General features: G+C 40.9%; 1 protein-coding gene across 4 annotated transcripts; it reads right to left on the bottom strand.

Annotated features, from left to right (window-relative positions):
• Positions 1 to 775: 775 nt before the first annotated feature.
• Positions 776 to 26,073, bottom strand: ANXA11 (annexin A11). Of its 4 annotated transcripts, XM_080400914.1 has the most exons (16): positions 25,941 to 26,038; positions 21,787 to 21,847; positions 14,387 to 14,447; positions 13,076 to 13,200; positions 11,386 to 11,739; positions 10,771 to 10,858; positions 10,284 to 10,378; positions 9,731 to 9,844; positions 8,515 to 8,605; positions 8,313 to 8,392; positions 8,119 to 8,175; positions 7,107 to 7,200; positions 6,922 to 7,017; positions 4,263 to 4,321; positions 3,537 to 3,659; positions 776 to 1,536 (listed from the first exon to the last, which is right to left on the bottom strand). In XM_080400914.1, the coding sequence occupies exons 3-16, from the start codon at positions 14,436 to 14,438 to the stop codon at positions 1,477 to 1,479; spliced, it is 1,488 nt and encodes a 495-aa protein (XP_080257040.1). In that variant the 5' UTR covers positions 14,439 to 14,447; positions 21,787 to 21,847; positions 25,941 to 26,038; the 3' UTR covers positions 776 to 1,476. The 4 variants fall into 4 exon arrangements, with proteins under 4 accessions (XP_080257040.1, XP_080257039.1, XP_080257041.1 ...); XM_080400913.1 differs by lacking the exon at positions 21,787 to 21,847 and having other exon boundaries at positions 25,941 to 26,073; XM_080400915.1 differs by lacking the exons at positions 21,787 to 21,847; positions 25,941 to 26,038 and adding an exon at positions 25,658 to 25,876.
• Positions 26,074 to 26,597: the final 524 nt, after the last annotated feature.

Here is a 26,597-nt window from a genome sequence, read left to right as displayed (position 1 = left end):
GAACCCTTGCTATCACTGTAAATCAATGAAGATACACGTTCAGCTCCAATTTCCTCTCAACAGACACTTAGATTGACAAAACTGAATGTATGGAGTGGTCTGGCTTTGGACGTAGTCACATTGCTGCCACTGACGGCGACAGGAGTCCTACCTGCACACCCTAGTCAGAAATTTGTCATTTGGCCACACAGCCACCTTATTCTGAAACCTTTGCACTCTTCGCCATTCCTGTAGTGACAATGCAACCCAGAATTAATTCCAATATCCACCCCTATGACACTCCCATCTTCTTCCATGACAAACAGCAACACAACTTCTAGGGAAAAGGACCTGCCTGACCTTTACAGAATGGAGACAGAGTGTGCGTGTGTGTGTGTGTGAAATATGAGAAGTCTGCACATTCTTTATTAACAAGCAGTCTATTTTCACCGACCTAGCTCCAAACCTTTCCCCCCTTGCACTTCTTTTTTCTTTACATGTTTCTATTTTGAGAAAAACAAGCTGAAGAAACATCAGCCGTGCTAGCTGAGAATAAAAATTCGGACTTCCAAGAGTAAGAGAACTTATGCAAAATGAAAATACCGAGCAATAAGTACAGATTACTTATATCATGTACAGATAATTGCTTATTAAGAGCACACAAGTCCCAAACTCTTGTCAACAGAACAATTTCTGAATACTTCTGCGGATTCAAGTAGAGAACTTCTGTGAAAACACTGTTACATAAACTGAGTCATCACTCGCATGTAAATCAACATGAACACCAACAAGCACATGATCTGCAAAAAGTTAGAAGACAGCTTTAATTTCATAATCTCTTCTTACATACATACTTTTAAGGCACAATCAAGAAACCTTAAAACAAACCATAGAACATTTACTATTGTCAACCTTATTACTGCCTTGTGACAACTGCCATAGTGAGAATGAAATGTGAAACACAACTTCCTTAAAAACAATCAAGCAAAGAAAACTGAACTTCACAATACTTCTTTAAAGAACAGTCCTAACCAGACACAAAATCTCAAGGCTGTTCTCTCCACACATCGGGGAGTTGGCTAGCATGAAATCAACTCTGCATACAATATATATAAAACTTGCATTAAAATGGCACGTAAAGTTTATAGAAAATAAAACCTTCAATCATACAACTGTGATTTTTGTTCCATAAACCAAACATATTATTTCAGTATAATATAAGCAAAAAAGAAATAATGACCTGTCATTCACGGATTGCTGAAAGTACTATACAGAATCCTGAGCAGACGGCACAGAAGCATGATATTCATATTTTTGGGGGCATTTACTGCCTACTATTTTTGAACTGAAGAAAAGATATATGCACTCCTTTTAAAATGTAATTGCTTTAGGAGAAACAGGTCATTTTATATTTACTTTTGGAGAGAAAAAAAAGAAGGTGCTTTAAAGCAAAAAAATGGAAATAGGAGCTTTTTTAAGAAAAGCTCAATGCTCCATTTAGTCATTTCCACCACACAACTTGAGTAGGATTTTCCGGTAGTCTCCTGAAGTATCATCCTGGAAAGGAACCCAGAAAAAGAAAAGTTAAAAAGACTTGTGTTTTGAAACAGAAGAAAAGAGATGTAAGCATTGTAAATATGATATGAATGACCAAAAGATAATGCATCCAGGGCTGAAAGAAAGCAGGTGTTAACCTCTTAAGAAAAAATAAAAAAAGCTAATTAGAAATCAGTCTAATACACGTATACAAGTACACGGTAAAATGTGTTCCTTCTGTAACTGGAACCAGAAGCGTCAACAGAAAATATATTTCTTTATCAAACTGAGTTTGGTGTAAAGGTTCAACTACCTACCTGAGAACAGTTCAATAAAAAAATCTGACTGAAAAGCTGTCTTCCAGCAAAAGGTATGAAACTATGGGAAAAATAATACAGAAGCACTTTTCCTTGAAGTCAGTGTGGATATTCTTCCAGGGACAGCAACTGAAAGTTTACTCTTTATTATGTTAAACATTAAAAACAATGCCCTGATATCAAAAAGATTTTTCCACAATTAGAGAACATCTTTCATGTTGTGGGCAGTGAATGTCGGTATGGATGCACTCACACACGTAGTTAATGACGAAAGGCCCCGCCAGCTGAATTCTGCCTGGTGCTCTTAGGAGTAAGGAGTGTTCCCTGGGAGCTGCTCATTAACTACTTTTGGTTGATGAGGCCTGACAATCCTTTACACAGAACAGCTTCAGCTAGTGCATTTATCTCATCCTTCATCTTCAGGTATGACTGAAAACCATTTTGTCCAGATCAAAATTATTACAATAGTGACAAAAAGACACCTCAAAGAACAGGATAAATCCTGTGCATGTGTAGAGCACTCCCTACAAAATATAAAACATTTCTGTTTATATATGCACTAATAAAAAAAAAAAGAAGAAAGGAACTAAAAACTTCCTTTGCAAAGATTTTTTCAGCTTTACTTTTATAGAAATACAAAGTAGAGCTTACGTACATGTAACTGTGGACGAGCATGCCCCATACTCATTGAAACGAAGTTTTAAGTAAGTTCAGCCCATTAAATGGGTATGGCCTGTTTCTGAATGGTAGAATTATTTTAATGTCAGATCAAATGAGAAGGGGAAAGAAAAAAAAAAGCACAGGGGAGGAAGAGAGTGAAGGGGGTGAGGGTGTGTCTCCAGCTTTTCCACCAATGTCTCACTGTTTTTTTACTCAGACATTGGTGGTTACACAGCATGTAACTACTGTAGAAGAAGCACATCTTTACTCCAGAGTTACACCCTTGGGAAAAACTTCTGGTAGGTGATCCTCTGTGGCGCATGGGCAGAAAGACCATATTGTTTCTGGCAGAAGACTCACATCAAGACTTTTTGGCTTCACTGTCTTTGCAAGGATTCCTTCCAAACACCACCAAGTTGCAGGCCCTCAGCATCAACAGCAGGAGGAATAAACAGGGGCTCAACAGATATGGCACCGAAAAGTGGTACCACTCACTCTCCTCCAGCTCTTACTGCCTTCTCCATCGGCAAGGAATCCTCTTGACTGTTGCTACAGCTGTTAACAGCAGTAGTAGGGTGGATAAACTGCTAAAGAATCTGAAGTTGATTTTCAAAATCTTGTAATTTCAAGAGAAAGAGGCAGCCAACTCTTAAAAGCCTATCAGGAGCTTTGCACTCTTTCAACACAGGCACGAGGTAGAGCACCATTCATTACTCAGTTGGGGGGCTAAATGGTTTCGACAAGATCATATACAGAGATTGGGAGAGAGACCAGACTTAAAACCAGGTCTCTGAAACCCCTCCGGATCAATACCCCTTTCCTTCCTTGTCTGTTGGCTTCCTTCCCCTCTCTAGCCCATCTGGCCCCCACGCGAAAGCAAGCGCTGTCTGTTCTCTGGCACTTCAGCCTCCACTCTCCTGACAAACACAGCCAACCAAACACAGCCCTACGCTCAGCGCAGTTAATAGCTATTCAGCGTAAGGGTCCGTGTTCTACTAGCAGAAAGGATGTCACAGCAGGGAAGATAAAATCTCCAAGTCTTACATGGATATCTGTGTAGAGAGATCTGCCATACATCCGCTTGTATTCTGCACGTATGTCCAGCAGGTCAACCTCGCTGCGTGATACCATGATTCGAATTAGAGTTCTGTCTTTTGTTCCCGCTCCCTGGAACAAACAAAACAACAATACAACGTATTAATAATGTGTGGAAATGTTGGATGATACAGCACTAGTAAAAAGAATATAATAAAATGAATCATCACCCCATAAATAACCGTTTATTAGCATAATCCCACTGATTTCAATAAGCTTGAACAGAGTTCAGCCTATCATGCTTTAATAAATTAAAGTTACTGGTAGGACACTAAGAGTCATTTCTCTGCACAAGAACAGTTAGAAAAAAAGAAGTGGGGGGTACTGTTAGAGGCACAGGGGGTCAGGAAAGTTGGGTGAGTTTAATGGCCTATTTATTTCTTTCAGCTAGAGCTCTCGACTTAAAAGGTATCAATTTCAGTGAGTGTTAAGCATATTTGTATTTTACCAAGTTACTCTGTTTAAGGTATGGCTGTATGCATCTCTTTGTTAAGTGGATCAAATTAGCTGGATTTTCCCAGCCTTTCATAATAATGACTGCACCTTGTTAGTCATCTGCCCACTGAAAAATGTCATACCTTCAGCTGAATGTATGAGCTGTACAGGCATACAAAAAAACCAAAAAAACCACCAAACCCACACCGTAAGTTTACGTATATAGTCACAGGCACCTACCTTCATAGCTTTCTGCAATCTCTCTGCAAAAAAAGCCGGTGTGTTCTTGAGGCATTTAACTGCAAAAAGAAACAGTATTACAGAAATCAGGTACTCCTCCCCAGTCAGAACTCACATTCATTTTTTGAGCTTACCCTGGATAGTCACATGCTTTAATTTTACATAAACATACACCGATACAACGCAGCTTCCACTCCTTCAGTTAGTCACTGAAATGATTTTAAATCCAAACAGCAACTGCAATAAAGAGCCTATTGCATTTCATGGCTCAAGGCCAACTTTTTTGTCACTAGAAACCATCTAGCATGAAGTGCCCATAATTAATCTTTAAAAGAGTCTAACGACCAGATTCTTGCTTATGAAGGGAAAAAGAGAGGATGGGGAGTGGGCAGAAGACTTGAAAGAACACATAGTGGTGCTCCTGGCTTTTTCCCTAATTTAAGAATTCTTAGGCCACGTACCTGAAAGGTATGAGAAATTCAAGTTCTGCCCCAATATAAGTTGGGAAGCCGCCTACGACAAAAACCTCACCCTTACGTTTAAAGTTAGTTACATTATTGGGGTTTTTTAGCCACAAAGTTCACCAGGAAACCTGAAAAATTCTTAACATGCTTATTTAATAATGATTGGACTTTATATTTAATTAGCACAGTTCATCAGAAATCTTAAAGAGCAAAATCTAAATCAAGTTACTGTCATGTTAATCAGGATGATGAAAGAAGCCTCCATCACTCTTCAGAATTAAAATCTATATATTGATCCTATGCTGGTTACAAGTAAACAATCATGCAATCTGTGGCAAAGTACAGAGAAAACAAACCACACCTGGCCGGTATTTTATAGCACAAAAAGGTATCAAAAGCAATCACGTAAAATACAGAACAAAGGGGTAAACCTAAATACGTATTTCACAGCAACACACATTCTATATAGGGAAAAGTACATTTCTGAATAGAAAAATGTAGATGAGAGAGCGCAGTTCACCATGCACAGTTGTCAATGATAAGTATAATAGAATTCAAAAACAAATGACAAATGAAATACATGTTTCTTTCTCACAGTATTTAGCTAAAACAACACACTTGCACTTTAAGATGTCTGAAGATGTTATTGTAAGTTACCAGTTGTACAATCCAGAAAGCTTTAAAGAAAGCAAAATTAAATATATTCAATTAGAAAACCTTTTTTTCCTGAAAATAAGGTTCACAGAACAAATGATGCTAACATCTTTGATCAATATAGATACATATGTGTATATACATATAAACACATATAAATAAATAAAAACTAAACCAAAATCTATTCAATAAAGGAATTATTCAGCAAATATTAATGACAATTCTTGCTCAAAGGGCCACTGGCTTCTTTGCAAGCTACAGTCCCAATTCTGAATCTGTATCTACATGGGGACCTGTCAAGTGACTGCAAAGCTCCGTTAAATCAAAGGACTTCCTAACTCCGACAGTACAGTTTCTTTACCAAGAAACACTGGGAAATATTATTTTTCCTAAGTTTGGTTTTCTAACAATACTTTTTGAGGTGATAAATTCTGAATCACACCAACAGACCTGGACCTAGTCTGGGTCACTGAAAAGCCACTATAGTGACAGCTTGGCCAAGTAGAGTAAGAATAGTTACATAGTTCACATATGCACAAAATAGGAGTGAAAAAAAATATGAGGCTTTTAAAACTGATTCCCGTTTTGCAAGATTTTGTTACAAAGTTCCACGAAAAAAAATATCTGTTGCAGTTGAGCCAAATTTCCTCTCCCATCTTGTTTCCAAGTGATGCAAAGTACATTTTTCCTACTTATTTTGGTAGGAGGCGCTTTATATATATGTGTGTGTGTGTGTATATATATATATATATATGTATCTCACTTTTCACTAACATATTCGACACCAAAGAACAACACTTTTAAAGGAGCAGCTCTAGATACCACAATAAATTCACAATAATAAACAGAAAAAGGAATGGAGATGTAAAGAAGCAGTCTTGTCTAAAGAGATGAGAGACGAAAGATGACAGACTCCACAATTTTATCTGGAACAAAACATTCCAAACAAGAGTACTGCACAACAGCTTGAGGCCTTGTCCCAACCTCATGGAAACTAATGATTACCTCCTAGGGGACAACAGTAGACTTGAGATAAGAGCCTTTACTCTTCAGAAATACTGGAGGCACTTAAAAACATTTAACAAAGCTTAACTACAGGAAAAGTGGAAAAACTAACCCCTTTGCAACAAAATTGAAGTTTTCTTTCTACTAAACAGAGGTAGAGGTAACTAATTAGAAGGTTAATGCCTATATTTTGCTTCATTTCCAAAGCTGTCCCACATACTCCATTCTCACTGACTCAGCGGTTGGAACAAGTCCTCATCACTTCTTAAAACAATGTCAAGTACAGTTAATAATTCTCTCCACACTTGAACATGTGAGATTTAAATTCTGCAGCTGCCCGAAACAAAAGCTTCCTCTGTCATTCTGAAGTAAATTAAGTGGCCTGTTTTACAAGTGACTTCACAGAAAGCTCAACATTAAAAGCAGAAAACTGGAATTATTACTAAGAACACCATCATTCGCTGGAGTCACAGATGCCACCATCTGAGCCAGTTGTAGTGGAATACCAGGAATGACCTGGCTAAGACGACACATACCTACTGCCAGCATGCCCTTTTCCAGGTCTCCAGACATTTCACGACATATGCTTTTTTCAATGTCCCGGTTACACATCCTCTGGTATTCGCTGAAGACTGTTAATGGGAGAGAAAGATTTCAGGAGTCATTTTTATCATTACCTACAACAGAACCAAGTTACTGTTTACACAGAGGACACCATTACCTGCTCTGAGGTGGGCCCTGCTTCTTGCGCACAGAATGGCATTGAATTTGGATTCATCGGTTCCTAGACGGTTCTCTCCAGCTGCATATAGCTCCTGAACACAGATGGCAATTCACACTTCATTACTCAGAAAAGCAGTCGGGCTGAAAAGCTGAGTTTCAGATCGGCTTCCTTATAGCCTGCCCTCCTTTTATACTTATTTCTTAGTCTACGTACTGCTGGAAAACAGGAGCAAGCAACTAAATATCGAGTTCTAACCTCCCTACAATGTGCTATGCCTGCAGTCTTCCTAGCTTACTGACACTAAGGGCTCAGACACAAGGGCTCCAGATTACTAAAGAAGGGAAAATTGTTTAAAAAATACCTGAAGACTGTCCTTCCTAACTGGGTTTACGTCTGGCTGTTTTTCTACACCTTTAAGGATGTTCTGGCATTTTCTTGTCTTTTGGCTGAGGCATACTACGTAGAAAGCCGATTACTATTTATATGACAGCAGTGTACTGAAATGATCCAGGGTTTTCTCTTGGCTATGTGGTGAAACAGAACATACAAAAAACTTATCTGGACGAGTTACTAGTCCAAGTGCCTTATTTGCTGCAAAAATCCAGAGTTCCTTCAATAACAGGCAAAGGCTAATGCAGGTGTTGCACAGATTAAGATCTAATCCACACACATATCACCTCAAATCTCTTTGGACCATTCCCATAATAGGCAGCACAATGGTCACGGGACTTATGTAGAGTCACGCAACACCTGGAAAAGCCAGAAAGCTGACAGAAAGAGATAACACCCCCCCGCCGTGGACTCTGTTTGCAAGAGCTCCATCTCTATAAGGGAGCTACATGGCTCTAACGCTCTGTCAGGGCTTTTCTTATCACTTCCATCCACTGAAACATAAGCACTACATCAGGAGAAGTCACAAGGTCTCCAAAATTAAGAGTAAGCAGAAGCTACACAGTCAAATTTCAGTGTATTGAGTTCACCGTAGAAATGAAGAAAAATTTCCACTGACCTGCACATCTTTTTGTACAAGAGACATGTCAACACTTGTACTTTCATCTCTGTTTCCCTAAAAGAATTTGAAGATGCAAATATGTTACTGGTGGACCCTTTTTTTAAAAAAAAAACCAACAACAAAAACAAACCAAAACCAACCCTACAAACACACACACAAACCCAAATTCCAAAATCCTAGCGTGCAAGTACCTGAGAAAGTGAAATTAAAAGCCTCTGAAAGTGTCCAGATGTGTCACTTTTTATTGCTTCCTCCAGAGTCTTCTTAAATTCTGGAAAAGACACACAGCCATGAATCATCATACACCTCTGTTCATTTCCTAAACTCATACTGTCAATCAGTAATTAAGAAAGAAAAAGAAGAAAATTCTGATGGAACTGTAACAAATCTAACCTGCTTTATAGACCCTGTTGAGTTCCTGAATATGCTCATTACTGCGAGATGCTAAGATTTCAATGAGGCAATTTTCATCTGTGCCAACGCCCTAAAAAAAAGCATAAGGAGAAAACACACTCCAGATTCTCATCTTGCTTCTACAGCCTAGTATAAAAGAAATGTAATAAAACTATACAACAAAATACAATTTAGAATGTAATCTTGTTATAGGAGAAGTCAAAGTAGTTTAAGTGCTAAATCCTATGTATTAAAGATACAAATTAGGCAGATAATGAAAATAATTATCAAAAGAAAATTTCATTTTAAAATGTCATCCTTCACCCCCCATTTTAGTCATTTTAAGAATAATTTTTTTCTACCGCTGAAGATGAATTTGTTAATTCTCATAGTAACTTTCACTAACTAACAGATAGCAGTTGCAATTACAACACAGCTAATGCTCCTTCATCCTCCTAGCTACTTTAAATTTGTGCCCAAAGAACATGTAAATATATGTACTGACTTAGTAATGGAAATATTTTTTTCACCTTCATTTAAACATTGTCTTGAAATACAAATGTTTGACCTGTTTTTATTTTAACAAACTAAACATTTATAAAATAGTCTGATTGTTTTAAAGAGAAAGTACACAATACTTCCATAACACTTCAGAAAAGGTCCAGCACGGGCTAGGGAAATATACTTCCGAGGTGGAGGAAAAGATAAGAAGGTGGTACACCCTGTCCAAAATCTTTATGAACCTAGTTTTCTTAATTATTCTTGAGCACTAAGTGTAAAGTCACTGGAAACGAAGTTGAGCGGGTTTATAATCAGATCCATCACAGCTCAAAGCAAAAACCCAGAAACAAAGACACCCCATGCAGTGGCTGGCTTAGAAGAGAGCCGTCTCAGTAGCTTACTCAAGACTATGTAATAAATGAACTGCAGAAACTGTTAGAACTCAGTTTCTGCCTTTTCTGGATACTTCTTTATTAATATTTTTTTGTTACCACACCATCCTATTGAATAGTCTTTACCTATAACCTATGGGAATAACATTTCTCAGTTGTACTATCATATACCTCCAAGAAAAAGGATACAGTTCAGTCAAACAGTGGGCTGAATCTCTGGACAGAGAGGAGGGAATGCAAGTCCAAGCTTTTAAAAGATTACCAAAAATTTTATCAGCTCATATATTTTCTCCATCTTAGAAATTTTCATCTCTGACACAAACCTTTATAGCTTCCTTGATTTCATAAGCATCAAACATGACAGGTGTTTTCATCATTGCTAAGATTGTCCTCTCAAAGTTACCCGATAGCTCAGACTTGAGATCCTTGATCAAATCCTAATGAGAAATAAAAACAAGCAAAAAACGATAAAGACCAAAACTGACAAATGTAAGCACAAAAATTGTGGATTTTAAGTAGAATTCTTTATGTGTAAGCATCAATAGTATATCTTCAAAGTAAAGCTATTCCCCTTAACAACACTAAAAACAGCATAATGTAACATGTACATCTAGGTCATTAAGGTCCAACTAAATAGACTGCACAGACCAGAGTCAAAGCATCCATTTAGCAGAGAAACTGCTTTACATGTTTCATCTGAAACATGCCATGAACAAGTCAAGAGTGGGTAAAAGCAGAACCCTAAACAGGCTATGACTTATGTCCCATGTTCCCCTTAAGCAACCTGCAATCTTTTTTTCCAAACCCCAAGTCTTCTGACTTCCAGTGAAGGTAGGCTCTTTATTCTTCTTCCTTCTGTTCTCGTGAGGTATTTACCTTTCCATAAGCTGTTTTGAAGGACAGGATGATCTGCTGCCGTTGCTTGTTTGAACGACTTCCGAGACAATCGATAATTGCCTGTTCATCAGTTCCTGTCAATGTATACAGACACCACAGAATGAGCATGCACGTCATGTGAGGATGCAGCTTTCCATTTCCATTTATTACCTTTTCTATACCCAAGTGAAGGGCATGTATGCCTTGAATTCACCTACAGTATCTCCTCTTGTGTATGACCACAGAACTTGAAGCTCTACTCCCAATCACAAAAAACAGAAAGAATACCAAAAGAACTCCAAAACCAAATGCCAAATTCATGGTATTGTTTACGCCTATATGAACTTCCAGTAACTCTTCTCATAACCAAAGACAATACCATGTGAACTGGCTCACTCGGTACACACATAACAATGGAGAAAGATCAGTGCTGAATCAAAGCTGCAATTCTGCTTTTAACTGAAATGTAAATCCACAGACTGCTCACCAAATCCCTTCATGGCCTTCCGTAAGACTTCTGCATCCTTCAGAGGGTCAAATCCCGGTGCATCAATGATTGTGCCTCGGTTTCCATGCTAAAATCAGACCAAGTTGAGTTGTGTATTATTGTCAATCAGTAAAATACTGTGATTTACTACCTAGGAAAGATGACCACTGTTACCAATCTTCTTTTTGTTAAAAAAGTAACAGAGAGAACTCAGAAAGACCCCACCTTAAACAATTTTTTCATTTCAATAGCCAAATTATGAGAAAATTAAAGGTCAAGAAGGTTCACCAATATTAAATCTGCTGCCAATTAATTCAAGTTTTATGAACCTGTATATACAACTGGCAGCACTTTGTTAATTAGGAAAGGCAAATTTCATTAAATTTGATTTCACGTCAAATGTTTCTTCTTGGACAATATGGCAAAACAGCATTTGTTTTAAGTCATATGAGCCTGTATTGCTTGCATTTGGAAAGGATCCATCTCTCTCTAGTTAAACTTCTTTTCGTGACCTCTTTTCATTTTTAGGGTTGCTTTACACTTACATATACAAAGGAAATGTAGAGAAACATACAAATGGTCACATCTCAGAACCAAAACACTGAATGCTCTTACTGTTACAGGAGAGACCGTAGGCCCAGTAGCTCCCGGGTAAGAGGGCGTAAGCGGATTGACAGCTGGGTTTGGTGGAAAATTCGGCATGGGCTGCTGCCCTGGGTATGTTGCTGGTGGTTGTCCTGGATAGCCCATAGGCTGCTGACCAGGCAGTGGCTGGCCTGGTGCAGGGCCACCTGGGTATTGTGGGTACGATGGCATTCCTAATGGTGGATACCCTCCATAAGAGGGCTGTTGTCCTGACGGAGGTTGCCCAAAGCCACCAGGAGGGACTGGGGGATAACCCCCAGGTGTTGAAGGATATATGCCTTGTGGTACATTTGTCCCTCCAAAGGTCCCTGCCAGGTTGGATGCCTGCAATGACAGCCAATAAAGCAAGAGACAGGAAGGTGTACAAATGGTTGTGTTACAATATCGTACTTAATACAATACAGCCTCCCTCCCCACCAACACAGATGGGTGGTTCTGCATCCGCAAAAGAACTTCGCACTGATCACGTCTTGCTAGAAAGCAAGACGGAAAAAACCCTGTATTCAGTTGACTCTTGCATCAGCTGCCACTCATCAAGAAGCAGAACCAAGAGACCCATACCTGCCACTACATCCAGCATTAGACACCACTCACACAGAAGAGCACCAACAGCCACACACCTCTTAGTCTAAAAGCTTACTTCAGCAACACAAAATTATGCTTATCCCTTCTTTGTCCATGGCTGCTTTACATGACCTAAGCACCATCTGAGTGCAGGGATTTACTATGAGCAACCTCTGGCTGGTTTATGATGCACTAGATGCATTCTACATTTGGAAGGACATCTACAGAAACTGCTACAAAGATACTCCACTCCACATGTAATATCACCTTCCCCACGTGACACACCCAGGCCCTTTTCTACAGGGGAACCAGAAGAACTGACATTTGATGATTGCAGTGTTCTCAGAAGCTAGTTGCTGTGGTGCACCCTAGATAGTTTGTTGTTCATTTTGACGGCAGGCTGCCAAATCACGGAATTTAATCGCTGCCTCAGAAAGGCATCTAACACAAATGCCTTCCTACAAACTGCGCATTCGTTATGCAGCATAACAGATTTCTGAAGACTGAGTTGTCATAAGTGTCACTCACTTCTACTATATGCAAAAAAAAAAAAAAAAAAAAAAGTCATATTGGAAACGTCTGCATTTTCTCCAGTCAACATAAAATGTTTTTGCTGCCATCTGTTAAACATCACTGCTTATAGGAGACAGCGGATCCCATATTCTTTTCAGGAATAAGTCACCGGTACCTCAAATTGCACAGCCTTGTTCCTTATTCAGACTGGCCAAAACCCAGGTAACAGGCAAAATCTGAACTGCGTTTGCCAGTGTGACTACATTAACAATGGACAGATACTCAGTAGTGTTAGCCTGTCCCCTATTTGTCTGCACAGCAAAAGCCAAGTTACACTGTTGTTATGTCCATGACACTTGAAGTTAGGCTCTCAAATCAACATTTAACTCACAGTCTGCTTTCCTAAAATAAGAAATAGTTTGCAGTAACCACTTTCTTCAATAGATGATATTGAATGCTCGACATCTAAACAGACTAGACAGTCACAGAACTCAAGCAATAAACTTGTCAGTGGTAATGCCAGAAACATATCTGAGCACTTCAGAAAGTCATAGTAAAACACACTAAATGAAAGCAAACTCACCATTCCAGCCATGTAGTTGGGATTGAACTGATTGGCATAGCCAGCCACATTTTCTAGTCCAATTGGAGGTGGATTTGCAGGCGGGTTTGAAGGTGGATAGGCAGCGCCGCCCCAAGGACTGCTACCTGAAATCAAACAGCTGTGCTAAAACAAGAAACTACATCTTTTTAAACTTACTCCTTACTTAAATTTTTAATGTGATGTCTGTTCAAGAGTAGCAGTTTGGGAGAAGGAAAAAGAACTGAAGAGGTGCAGGATAGCAGTACACTTACAATGTAAAGAAAAGCCTCACTGGATATTTCTAATCACACTGGTTATCATTGCATCTGTAAGCTGCCCTTTAGAACAACCCTGAACATATTTTAAAGTTTTAACACTTCAGAGTTCATACTGTAAACACTGTATTTTGAATAGACAGTAGTTTCCTTTAAATTACAAAGTTGTCTGGGTCTTCCAGTAGGAAGATATTATTAATGCCTTTTAGGCTGCCAGTTTGAGAGATGTCTACAGAGCATGACACAGTACATTCACAGATACACAAGTCACAGAACTTGGCTGCAGACAGCAGTGCAGACTTCTCCACGCAGCAGTCTAAGCCAGAATATTCTGCTGTGAAACAGGACTTACCCTCCCAGGCTAGTTTTGGCTTCTCATTGTACACTGCTTCCCCTTCCCGAGTTAGTTTGCCAAACTCCACACTTCACCACACCCATATAGCTCCAGCCCTTTCTTTCTACCAACAATACTAACAACTGTAAGTTTCATTACCAACAACTGTAAAGTTCACCCTGATACCAAGCAGTAGTTACACATTTCATCATCTTTGTATTGTAATTGATATCCTTTTTAACAGCCCTACTCCTTCCATATACAACCATCTGCCTAAGAACAGTGAATTATGGATAATGTCATAAATAAAGCCCTAATTTTTTGTGGGATATGGTTTTAAATTGTGTGACTGATTTCTCCCCATACTAATTTTTCTCACCAGCTGCCTTCAAGACTCAGTACTGACAGGACACCGTTCCTTGACATTTATTGATTTTGGTCAAATTATGACCATCTCCTAGTGCTGTGTGCTGCATCTGAGGTGAATGAAAATGGACCTTATATGAGCATGTGGTAGAGCACCCACATTACGGAAGTCAGAATCCCCAGCCAAGATAAATTAGGACTTAACAAGAGAGCACAGAAAATTTTAGTGAGTCAAGAAAACCCTCTGCAGTCCTGTTCTTTGTCCACACCACCTTTCCATTCCAGATACGATCACCCACAGCCATTTAACCAGTTTACTTCATCTGATCAACTTACCTGGGGCTGCTGGCGGATATCCACCTGCTGGGGGACAGCCAGGGTAACTCATGGCAAAGATCTGAAAAGTGCATGTGATAACAGTTATTTTCTGGCATGCTTCACTAATTACACCAAAAAAAATGAACAGGCAACATGTTTGCAGCAGCCAGTTACCAAAATGTAGACGTAAACTACACAACTTGCACAGGCTTTTCCCTTTGCTAGGCCAATGAACATGCTCAGGTACCTAAGCAGTTGTAAATTCACTCCTCAGACTACTTTTCTTATTTGTTTCAATTACTACTTACTGCTTGCTTTGTCTATTATGTTGATAAGGATGTATGGCTTTAAAAAGCTTACTTTATTGCATTATTAAAGTCTCCAGAAGTTTGCAACCTATACAGAACAGTCTGACAAACCAGCTATATCTTCAAGTGAGTAATTGTATGAGAGGTGTTAAAATGCATTTAAATGCAAGCATCTGCAAAAGTGCAAGGTCAGAGTAAGAAGTGGAAAGGCTACACTTCATGCTTACAGCATTGCCATAAAATATGAAGGGCTGACAGAAAGGATAAGATCACCAGAACAAATTTATCTCTCAAAGTTGATAGTGCCTCTGGAGCACAGAAGTGCAGACTCATTAGCTGTCCAAAACAGAAGTGGAGGTCAAAAAGGAAGGACAGCTAAATGAAGGACAAAACAAGAGTTGTTTTCCAGCATACAGAAAGCCTTATTTTAAACAGATTGTAAAAGTAACTCAAGGAACTTGTTCCAGAGGACAAAAACATCCATAATCAGTCTTAACTTTTTCAAGGTTATTTTTAGTGACAATTCCCAATCTATTCTTAAACTGCCATGCAAGCAGTATCCCCTCCCTTTCTTTCCCCTCTTTCCCCTAAAGCACTATCTTTTGCACCTGGCTTGTTTTGCCATGTTTTGGATTTCAGCTGTGGAGTTTTGTTTTGTTTTGTGTTTGGTTTGGGTTGTGGGAGGTGCTGTTTTTGTGGGATTGTTTTTGTTTTGCATGATGACTTTAACTTCCTTTTCTGGTTTCCATGACTCTTGAGCATAGCAACACCAGAATGGAAAAATGCTTTTTTCTTCTTTTTTTCTTAAGGAAAATACAACTAGGAAATCTTCAATTTATTTAAAAATTATTTGGACTTCACACTGCATGTACTCATTTAAATTTAAAGAAAGAAACTAATAGAAATCGCAATGACAGAGCACACTAAAAGTGTATTAAGCAAATAAGGCTTTAAATCAGTAAACTGTCAATCACAAATGGCCACATTTAAATGTCTCAAGAAAGGTCCCAGGAAGGGAAAGCCACCTACAAACCTCATGGCCCTACTCTGCACATTCAGCTGGTAGAACAGACTACAGATTAGCTAACATGACACCCACCGTTCATAACCAGATTATGTCTGAAGGGTAAAGGCTCACTTAAATTTTTGTATTGTATCAGATGCTTAAAAGATGCTCTCTCCATCACATGGTAAATGTTTTTCCCACATTACCTTCAGCCTTGGTTCCCAATGAGATCTTTCACTGCAGAGCTATCTAGGAGTTCTGGAATAATTTAAACATCAAGGCTGTTGCTAGCATTTATTTTACCACCTCTACGCAGAGCAAATTATGTTCTACAGGGCCACATTAAGAAAAACCTAAATGTTTAAACAGGTTCCAGAGCAGACTCTTGAAAGTTCAAAATAACACCGCTACCTATAAAACAGCCACTCTCCTACTTAAGAGGGAAGAGTTTGCTGAAAGAAGTAGCATCTCTTACCAGATCAGCTGCTACAGCTGAAAAGACAACACCCTTTTGATTATACAAGCACTTCTCTACATGACTAAGCTTTATGTAATTTTTCATTTCATATGCAAGTGCAGTGCATAAAACCTACAGCACCAGATCTGGCATACAAGACAATTACTGTGCGATATACACAAGGGAGCACGAACTCCATACACAGCAGTCGTAAGGGAGAGCAATTTTTCAATTCTTTTTTTTTTTTCCAGGTGTACCCAGTGCATATCCTACATTAGGATACTTTTTAATGCTAAAGCTGAATCTTGGGAAAAAAAAAGTCTCTGATGGTTACCCCTGCAGTTCAGCAAAATAATGCATTTTTACTTTTGAATATTCACTGATGCTAAATACTAACATAAAGAGCATAAAGGTATGGCAGCAGCTACCTGGGAACTTTTTCAATGCTCTAGAGAGACAATGTTCCAGCTTGAACATCTTGAAAAAGCCACTGCACTTCACTGCAAATTTACAGAACACTATAAACGAAACACTTTTACTAAAGTAGATGCAAATTCAAGTTATAAAATCCACCCAAACAGCACTTGCAAGATACTGTCATCCCAAGGGAGTCATAACTGCTGGGGGCAATGCCTGCTGTTACCCTTATAAGGGCTGTTAAGACCCCAAGCTCATGAGGCCAAAAAGCAAAACCTCAACATTCCTGATTAGAGCTGAAAGCAAAACATGTATTCTCCTCTGCTGGAAAAAGAGCAGGCAGCTTCCTCTTGGTGCTTTGCCATGCTCCTAACAGCCTGCACAAAGGCATGTTTGATTGCTGGAGGGAGCTGCCAGGCCCCAGCCACACGCTGGGACGGCTTATGTGGTGGCAGGGCAGCTGCACAGCCCACTGCCTGCGCTGCCCATGCTGCCAGCTCCACTCCACTGCTGCCTCTGGGCAGGTACGGGGGCACAGAAGTGGACAGAGGCCAGCAAAAACCCAAAATAAACCAAAAAAGAACAAAACCAAACCAAACCACAAAAAAACCAAACCCAACACCCAAGAGAAGGCAGCCTGGTATTGCAGAGCCCCGCTACATCAGAAATTGGCTTTACATAATAAAACATAGCCATGGTACTAAAATAAAAAAGAACAATTATTACTCCAGTCACTCAAACAACAAACTAAAAAACCACAACCCAGATTCTTAGTATGCATAATGTCAACAGGTATGTCTTTTATATACAAATTATTACAGCATTGAAATTATTTTTTCCTTCATGTGTAACCATAATTATTTTTATTTATTTATTTATGTTTAGCTTTGCATGTAAATACAATGAAAGGATATAAAAAAATTGTAAGACCCCTTTTCAATAAAGCTTTAGGTACAAATTTAAGGCAAAAACGGTTGAGGGGTTTTGTGTGGTAGGGGAGGAGAAACGGGCTAGCCATTGTTTTTGTTAGCAGGATTGTTTGCTTGCTTTTAATCCTATGTAATACGTTCCTTTCAAATTGAAAAAAACCCCAACATTAAAAGATACTTTTGGCAATTAAAGCTGAGGTTGAGAAATAATGGCTAACTTAATTAGTAATCTGAAAAAAAACCCCACCTGTCTCTCTCACAACGTTCTACTTGCTTCTTTTAAACCCTGCATCTATCCAGGACTTTTCCAAGGGGAGATTTTCCCCCACTGGTTTGATTCCAGGCAAACCAGATCCACAAAGGCACCAAGTTCTTATATTCATAAACTTCCTGATCACCACCTCTTCTGTACTTCATCAGGTCTCTGTTGGCCACTTCACAAGCCTGTCTCCATTTAATCTTCTAAGCCCACCTTCCCAGACTTCTTCGGCTACATCCACAACATCTTACTGAAATTGTTAGTGATGACCAGCACTCGCCTCCTGACAAAGTGGTGGCATAGGCCAGGGAACAGAAGATGCAGAAGTACACCCTGCTAGACAAATAATGTGTGGGAAGATACAGGAACAGCAAGGTCTGTGTTTGCTCAGCCATAAAAGCAGCAGTGCCTAAGAGGAGGAAAAAAATCCAGGCAACCAAACCACACATGGAAAGAGGGAGTGTCTTGAACAAAATACAGAACAAATACCGTTACAGTCCTCTCCCCATCCCAGTGCTCACCCTGGAGGTCCACCTCAAAATTCTAAATAAAGATCTGAAGTTTTACTCCTGCCACAGACATTGCACTCTCGCTTCTGCAGGCCATGAATCGCACAGGCTCTTGAGCATTTTCCTGCTGCTTCAGCAGAGCTAAGAAGGAACAGACCTGTTTTCGTAAGAGATTCAATCTGTAATATACTTTAAATGGGACTCTTGAAAATAGGCTCCTCTAAGCCACAGCAGAAAAGGACTACAACTGGAGATGTAACAAAAATACAAATTACACAATGATGGCAGAAGTAAAGAATAAAATTTTAAGGCTGCCAGAAAACTTCTGTTTTAAGGTGCAATAGAAATAAGTGCAGCCACTGCGTTCATGCCCACTCCCAGAAGTTATTCAGTGGCTGCTGCTCAGGCTCCAGCTACAGCAAAGCCCAATAATTTGAGGGCAAAAAAGGATTAAAAAACCATGACCAACGTTTGTTCAAAGTAATTTTTTTTATTACACCCACTTCCCAGGGAACACCAAGTAAATTTAAACCCTGGGCCTTTACTCCTACTCCAGGTTAATTACCAGGATGTAGTACAAAAGGCTGCCTAAAGCTATAAATTACAGAACATGCTCCGAGACTGATCCCTCATTGTGAAATCAGCCCAACAGAACTTACCACCTTACAATACGCTGTGGACTTTCATCAGAGATGAACTCAGGCATCCACCACTGTGCTTTTGCAAGACAAGGACAAGCCACAGCCAGCATCATACTAGCTAACTGCTATTTTACCAGCCTGAGCCTGAGCAAGATTTATCTTTGACTTACACACTGCAGCACAGCGTTACACAGGCCTGTACCAGGTGCAGTATTTTTCACCCTGACAGATAAAAAGCCCCATAATTTGGTTTTGCATTGTCTTCTATGTATGTGACTCCCTGCCTAGCCTTCCTTTCACTACAAAAAAACCCCTGATTTAGTAGAATGCATTCCCCTTCCAACAGGGCTTAGCGTAGTAGTTGAGTTCATTCCAGCCAAAACTCAGGAAAGCTCTTTTACACAGAACTTAGAACTCATAGCTCACCTTTAGGAAACTTTACTAGTCTTCATCCCAAAAGGTATATTCAAAGAGTACTAACACGTCATCCATTTTCTACAAAAAGATGTTTCTTTAAAAAAACCCCACCCAAACAACCACCCACATCTCCGAATAGATGGTGAAACAGGAAGAAATCAAAATAAGGGGGCCTTTTAAAACTATCCTTTGAACTGCTTGCTAGTATTATGAGTCAGGGACACTGCCCATTTCGTTTTGATGATCCTGCTAATTCCATCATCATCATTACAGAAATACTTTATTGGAAGATAATCTAGCATTTTTTTGACCTGGTGGGGTAAGCAGAGGCAGGAGGGGAAGCATCAGAAAGGTAGTGCTGACAAGCCTTAGTCAAAATAAGGTAGAGCAGGGGAGAGATACTATGGCCAACGAAGAACAGCTGAATGGGAAGATGGACCCATAAGCCACAATCAAGCTGTAAAAATGTTAAATAAGAACTTCATCTAACTTTTTCAGCAACAGATGCATAAACCATGACATTACAGCCGTACCACTGCAGGAGATGTTGACACAAGGTGATTCGTGTCATGGATTCTAGACAGAAGTGCACATTTGCACTGCAATTCCCAAACCTCCAGCAATGATTTAAATTGTATATAAGACTAGCCCACTTCAAATATTTTATACTTTATACTTTTATACTGTTAAACATTACTTGAAGAGTAATTTGAACAGTGTTGGAAACAATCTACATAACAGAGAAACACATGAGAACATACAAACAAAATAAGATTCTCCAAGGTAGCGAAACAACTGCTTTGACGGTACCTGCACCAGTACAAACTCTGCGTTTCACAGAATAACTTGGGTCAGAAGGGACCTCTGAGATCATCTAGCCCACAAAGAATTTCCCAGGTGACTCACTCTGACCTGCAACTAGTACCTTTTGTTGCTTGTTTTTATTGGCTAGCAAGAACACAAAGCAAAACAAAAATGACACCACATTCAACTAACACCTCAGAAGCCTGCAGAAGGTTAATTCTGATGGAACAGGCAACTCAGCCACTTTATGACAAAGTTCTTTAAACACCTAGTAACAATAACCAGCATCTGCTGTGTTACACGGGCAAACAGGGACCAAAAGCCCCAGCTCCCTTGTCTCCTTCATGACACAGGCTTGTCCCAGCTTGAGCATACTCTCACTGGTACATCTCCCCGACAATTCAAGGGCTGCATCCTTTGCAGAGGGGCAAAACTGGAAAGTGTACGTAGGCCAACCTTATATTCTAGCTGCCTGTATCACTGGGTCTGCCAGAGATGGCAATGTAACACTATTCACCAGCACTGAACCACAGAGATGGCAAATGAACAGAAAGAAATATACTCCTGTGCTTGGTTTTACAGACTTTTGTCTTAGGGGTGCAAACAGCAGACAACAGGGGAGAGGGAAAAAGGTAATATAAAGTTACCATGCAGTGGCAGCATTTCATCATCGCGAAGGTGCTGCTTACGTAGCTTCACAATTATTCCACCAGCATACAGTTTCATTCAGCATCTGTGACTTTCTGGGAAGACCACAGACCTCTCTGGGTTTACTTGTCAGTCCCTACATATATACTTAAGGCAAAAAGACCCAAATAACTTAATTGAGCTGTATGGATTCTCAAGAGCCACATGCAGAAAAAACATGACACACCAAGGTCAACCTCACTTCGGCTTCCTACTCCGCCCTGATCCAAGCATTTCCTTCTGTAGCACACTCTTGCAATGTTCTCTTTGGAGTATTTACAATACAGACAGTCAAAACAGATATGACAACACAGATAAAGGCACTTCCCTAACAACACAGCAAGCAAGAAATAAGACCAAAATAGGTTTATGAGATGTTAGAACAACTTAATTCTATTATTTCTTCAATTTCAAACTCTTAACTTGTCATATAAAATTATGTGTTGCGAAAAAGTCATGCTATAAATAGTCTGAATTATGTTCTCAACTGACTAATGCCTCAGGGATTTATACTCTATTTTAAGTTCTACCATGCAAGAACAAATTTTTACATCATCAGTGCAAGTCAGCATAGGTAAATACCAATTGGACCATTTCACAAAGTAAACTCTGCGGGAAATCCTACAGAACTACAACAATAGTATAATGTTCAGTCCTCTAAAACAGTTATTAGAAAAATACCTAATTGTTCATTTCACACCACCTATTTTAAATGAGCTGCTGTGCCTGAGCCTGAAACACAGAGTCGGGGGGGAGTGGCCCTGCTGCGAAAGCAGAGGGTTTTCCCCAGCCCTGCGAAGCAACAGGAACTAAAGCACGACAAAAGTTTTCCATTAGGTCCTCTACCAGTACTTCCTACATTTAGATTTTTTGGGGCTGCAGAAGCAGCCAAACACCACCAAGCTGTTCAACTGACAACTCCACAAAGAAAGGCACGCTTACAGGACCTCTATGGGACATTAGTTAAAAGCTGCATGGACGTACCCTATACTGTGCACAAAACCTCTGTGTTCTGCACCAGGCTGACAGCCTTGGAACTCTGCAGCTGAAAAAAAAAAAAGAGGTAAATAGGAGTGTACAAATGCATTACCTTTTTCTTAAAGGTGATGGCTTCCATGCTTTCTAAACAGCGAAGGGCTTACACAGCTGTTCAGCCACACTAGCAAGATTATTACTTGTCAGTGAGCAAATGGACACACTTCATTCATTGGTGACTATAAAGAATTACTGATTTTCAGCTGATTGATTAATTCTTTCCAACTTATTCAAGAAAAAGCCAATTTAGCAGAGTTAACTAGAAAGACAGGTATTTCACAACAACCATAAAACAGCAAAGTTCAAAGCAAGCAAGACCTTCAAATCCAGTTTGCATGTGGGATGAACAAACTTTGGTCCCTAACACTTATTAATGAAAAAGAAGGGTTTTCTCCCCACCAAAATCCTAACATTTGTAAGATCCATTTATTCTCCTAGCTAATGGAAAATGTATTCTAAAAACACTTCCAAGTGCACCAATAACCAGTTATTTGGACTACAGATAGGTGCAGTGTTTACAGGAGTGCAATTTTCCAAACTTAAAAGTTGTTCTCTCCAGCAACAATAAAAGGGATATTCACATAGGTGCTTAAGATTCCTAAAGCAGACAAATTTAGAGCAACTTGTTAGGCCAAAGTTAGAAATCTAACATGTTTTTTTACACAGGCAAGAGGTCTTTGGGAATGTGAATTACATGCATAAATTACAGTGAGCATCACTTCACATACATATTGACTGAATGGCTATAGTAAGATTTAGCACAAACAAGAGGCCTTGCGAAGGTTCAAAACCCATTTGGATCTTTAATATGGGATTATTTTGGTTGACAGTTCTTAAGCCTGCCAGAAGTTGGGATCTAAGAGCCTGAATTGGAGGCCCACCTCTCCTAACGATGAAACAAATACTTATTAATGGCTCCAAAGAAGGAAGGAAACAATAAAGTCCAGCACTTCCTCAAGACAACAGCTGAGCTAAGGTTAGAACAGAGTGACCTATTGGTGAACACTTTCCCAATGCCCTCAAAAAAACGACCCATGCTTTGTAGTAAATAAGAATAAAAAAAAAAAAAAAAAGAAGAAAAAGTTTAACCTTTCCTATTATTCAGCAAGACAGTATCTTATCTCAAACAATGTGTAAGGAAAAAAAAAAGAAGCAACATCTAAGAAGGACTTCTTTCCATTTCTTTGTCTATCTTAGAAGAAGAGCCTATTGCTGCCAGTCAGACAGCACAGTGATGCTCTCCATCGGACAGGGAACAGCCAAGCAGCGGGACTGTACGGGGTTGTGTTTGTTTAAAAAAAAAAACAACCACAAAACCAACAAACATCCAACATTTGAAGACTATTCAGTCTAAGCCCCTACAATCTAATGATTAGCACTGGTCCACACTCAGCACCTGTGACTGCTGAATAGTAGGGATACAATTTCACACATACCCACAAAAAAACACCTGCTAAGTGTAGGCAGGATCAGATGCCTGGTCATCACAAGCAGGTAATGAAATTGTCTCTCAGGAGGACACCAGCAAGTCTCCACTCTGACCCATAACTGACTCCAGGCTTGCTCAAGCCAGGATCTAACCTCCTATCAAGATTTTGCTGTGAGCTCTGATAAAATCTAGAACAAACACGGAGCAACAATAGAAGCAATACACTGTAGATACTTTGTGCTGCCCTTTGGCTTACATTACATTCTTCCCAGCTTGGGGAACCGCCTGAAGGTGATTTGGCATTCACATCAAACACACCTGCTTTCAAATAAACTGGCAACAGGAAAAGCAAAGGGACCAACTTAGCTTCAGTGCATGAGAACCCAAGTTTAAAATGGGTGAAAGTGTTGCTCACAAGAGAATAAACATGCAGCCTTTTGTTTATTTTTTTTAACGCTTTTGCTACCTTCTTCAAAACAGCCCAAAACAAAAGTCATGCAGCTGACAAATCTTCACTTCTTATTTCCAATTGTTTATATAATACATTTTTAATATACCCAATAAGAAACATATGTTTCAAAGTAGCAGACAATTGTATGAAATACACTAAAGAAAGTACATCGGTGCTGCTACTCAGCTGTCCACTGAAGTGAAGCCTCTAACTGCAGTTCAAAGCTCACTGAGAACTTTCTATCGATGCCTACACAGAGCCTTGGCTAAAAGTAAAGTAAACTTTCTATTTGTTCAAAAGTCGTGCTATTCCTGTAGCCACCATTAAATCATCAGCTCTTTTTGATTACATCTCTGCTTTAACTTCCTTTTTTATCCCTAGATTGCAGATCACAGAACCAAGACAGGCTCTATCTTAGCTCTGATTAATGCAACGTTATTGAACAAACCCTCTGGATGCTCCATCTTCTGAAACTTGCTAGAGGTCCAGAAAACAGCATCTCCTGTAGCCTTCAAACCAGACAGACTTCTTAGCTTAACTGTCTGTACTAGATTGGATTACGTATTTTAAGTTGTTACCTAACACTACCGCCTTCACAATGTTTTTTCTCTAAATACCTTCATAAAATGTCTCCATCTCGCTGTGAGTTTTTTATATCTTTTAGTGACTTCTGACATTTCACAGAATTTCAAGTTTGATGATTCAGAACTTCTGGGGATTATAGACAACAAGCTAAAGAAGTGACACAGCATACAAAAGCATGTGACGAGTACTCCAGAAATTTTAAGTCCAGATTCACAGAGATGTTTGAGCTCCTAACCTCACACTGAGGTCAGGCAAGAGAAAGGTACATAAATATCACTGTCAACATAGACATAAAACCATCAGGCCCTTCAAAATCTTGCTGATTCTTTATTATATAGGGTACACTGTATTCTATATGGTGCTTTGGGGGCAAGGGGAGAAAAAGTCACAGAAGTAGCTACAGGGGCACTTTCAGAAAGAAAAACCTCAGAAGAAATGAAGCGGGGACCAGGCCCCGGGCAAAACTGGAAGCAGTGCCCCATGCAAGCTATCATCTGCCCCAGCGGGAGGAGAGTGGTCTGCATGACTCTCAGAGCTGCTCAAGAACAGGAACTTACAGACACAGCCGAGCTGTGGGGAATGCGCTCACGCACTCAAGCTTCATAGCAGCCACGCACTGGGTTTGCACAGCTTCCGATGTTACCAGGCGCACCCCAGGGTAACAGAAAATACTGATGCACTCGGCAGGAAACCCCGTGTGCTGGGGGTGTCGGGGAACGAACCCCCACGTACAGCAGCCAGGCTTTTAGATGCATAGCAACCTACTCACCGGCTCCTTCACCAAAACGCACTGCACCAGCACCTCTCTTCCCTCGTGTCAGTTTTTTCTCCCCACACCTTCACCTCCACGCCTCCTGCCCCAGCGCATCCATCCCCATTCCTGGCTGCGCTGCCTTCCATGCCCCTGCCGCTCCCTTCAGAAGGTTTTTCCCCCAACTGCTCCTCTTTAGCAGGAAGAGGCTTCCAGGAACTACCACTGCCTTGAGAAAGGGGGAAAAAAACAACCTGAGGCGACGCTCCCCAGCTACCGCCCAGCCCCTCTCCTCCAGGAACAGGACTGGGACAGGGAGGGACTCTGCTCTTCTGAAAAATGAAATGCTTAAGCTGTTTTCTGTCAAACACCTGGCTAAGGTATAGCAAAAGTTTAAAGGGTTTCAGTTTTAAGGCGCTTTAGGTATGTGTAGCATAAGAAAAAGTAAAGTACATGACAAGCAGTTTGTAGAAAGGAACGTTTGGTAAGGAAAAGCATTGTGTAACTACTGACAGGGCTACCATCTTGGGTTTTTTCCTCTTGTAAGGAAAAAACAACATCAACATGGGACGTTAAAGATAAACGAACGGCACAGGCAACGTACCGAACTCCAACTACAAGAGCAAAACGTCTATTTTTTCGTCTGAAACCACCTCATTTCCTTCAGAACCATGAGCTGCTTTCCACAAACGGCGGAGCTGCGGCAGGCCCCGGCCTCCCCCTGTACCAGCCGCGGGGCTGGTGTCCCTCGGGCACTCCGGCCCGGTGTCGCGCACCCCGGCTCCTGCCGCCCCCTTCCTGCGGCCACAGGCTCCCCGTCGCCCCGGGGACACCGGCCCGGCCCGCGGCCCCGCAGCCCTCGCCCCTCGCCCCCTGCCCCGTCCTACCGCGGGGTCCCGGGGAGCCGCGGCGGCCGCCGCCCGTCCTGACGGCTGGGTGCTGCTGCTGCGCGGCGGGAGGAGGAGCCGCTGCGGCCGCCGCTCCCTCTGCCCGCCCCGCCGCCTGGGGCGAGGGAGGGCCGCGGGCGGGGAGGGCCGGCCCAGCGCGGCCGCTGGAAACCGTGACGGCAGCGGCGGGGCCCGCGGCGGCCGCAGCGTCCCTGGGCGAACCGCCCGGACAGGGCCGGGGGCGGGCGGGCCCCGGGCAGGGCAGCCGGGGCTGCTGCTGGTGGCGGCGGCTGGCGGGCCCGCACAGCAGGGCTGGCGAAAAGGCGGCCTGCAGTGAGGGGGCCGCCTCACGGAACCAGAACGAACAGGGGGAAAATAATAAATAAACGTCCCTCACGCCGTCGGGTGGGCGCTGCGCAGGGCACACCGGCTCCTGAGGCCAGAGGCTGCGGCGTGAGCCTTCGGTGTAACATCGGATTTAAACCCCCAAAAACCCGTGGCTTCCACCAGGAATTCATAAGACATTCTAGAAGATATGTTTGCTGGGCAAGCTGGGACAGAAAGCCCCATTTTGTTACCTATAATACACATTTCCTTCAGTAACAGTCTACAATAATTTTAGAGGGAGATTTTTCATGTTGACCTTTTCCAGCACAA

The sequence above is a fragment of the Falco punctatus genome (assembly GCF_963210335.1).
Source record: "Falco punctatus genome assembly, chromosome: 9".
Classification (NCBI taxonomy): domain Eukaryota; kingdom Metazoa; phylum Chordata; class Aves; order Falconiformes; family Falconidae; genus Falco; species Falco punctatus.
Note: the sequence above shows the minus strand (reverse complement) of the source record. Positions and strands in the feature narration are given on the sequence as shown.

Coding starts and splice junctions, on each gene's coding strand:
- ANXA11 (XM_080400913.1), bottom strand. CDS start 14,438: ATGAGTTACCCTGGCTGTCCCCCAGCAGGTGGATATCCGCCAGCAGCC. Junction 10,859..11,385: donor CTACGGTCTCTCCTGTAACA/GTAAGAGCATTC, acceptor GTCTGATTTTAG/CATGGAAACCGAGGCACAAT. Junction 9,845..10,283: donor TCAAAACAGCTTATGGAAAG/GTAAATACCTCA, acceptor ATTTCTCATTAG/GATTTGATCAAGGATCTCAA.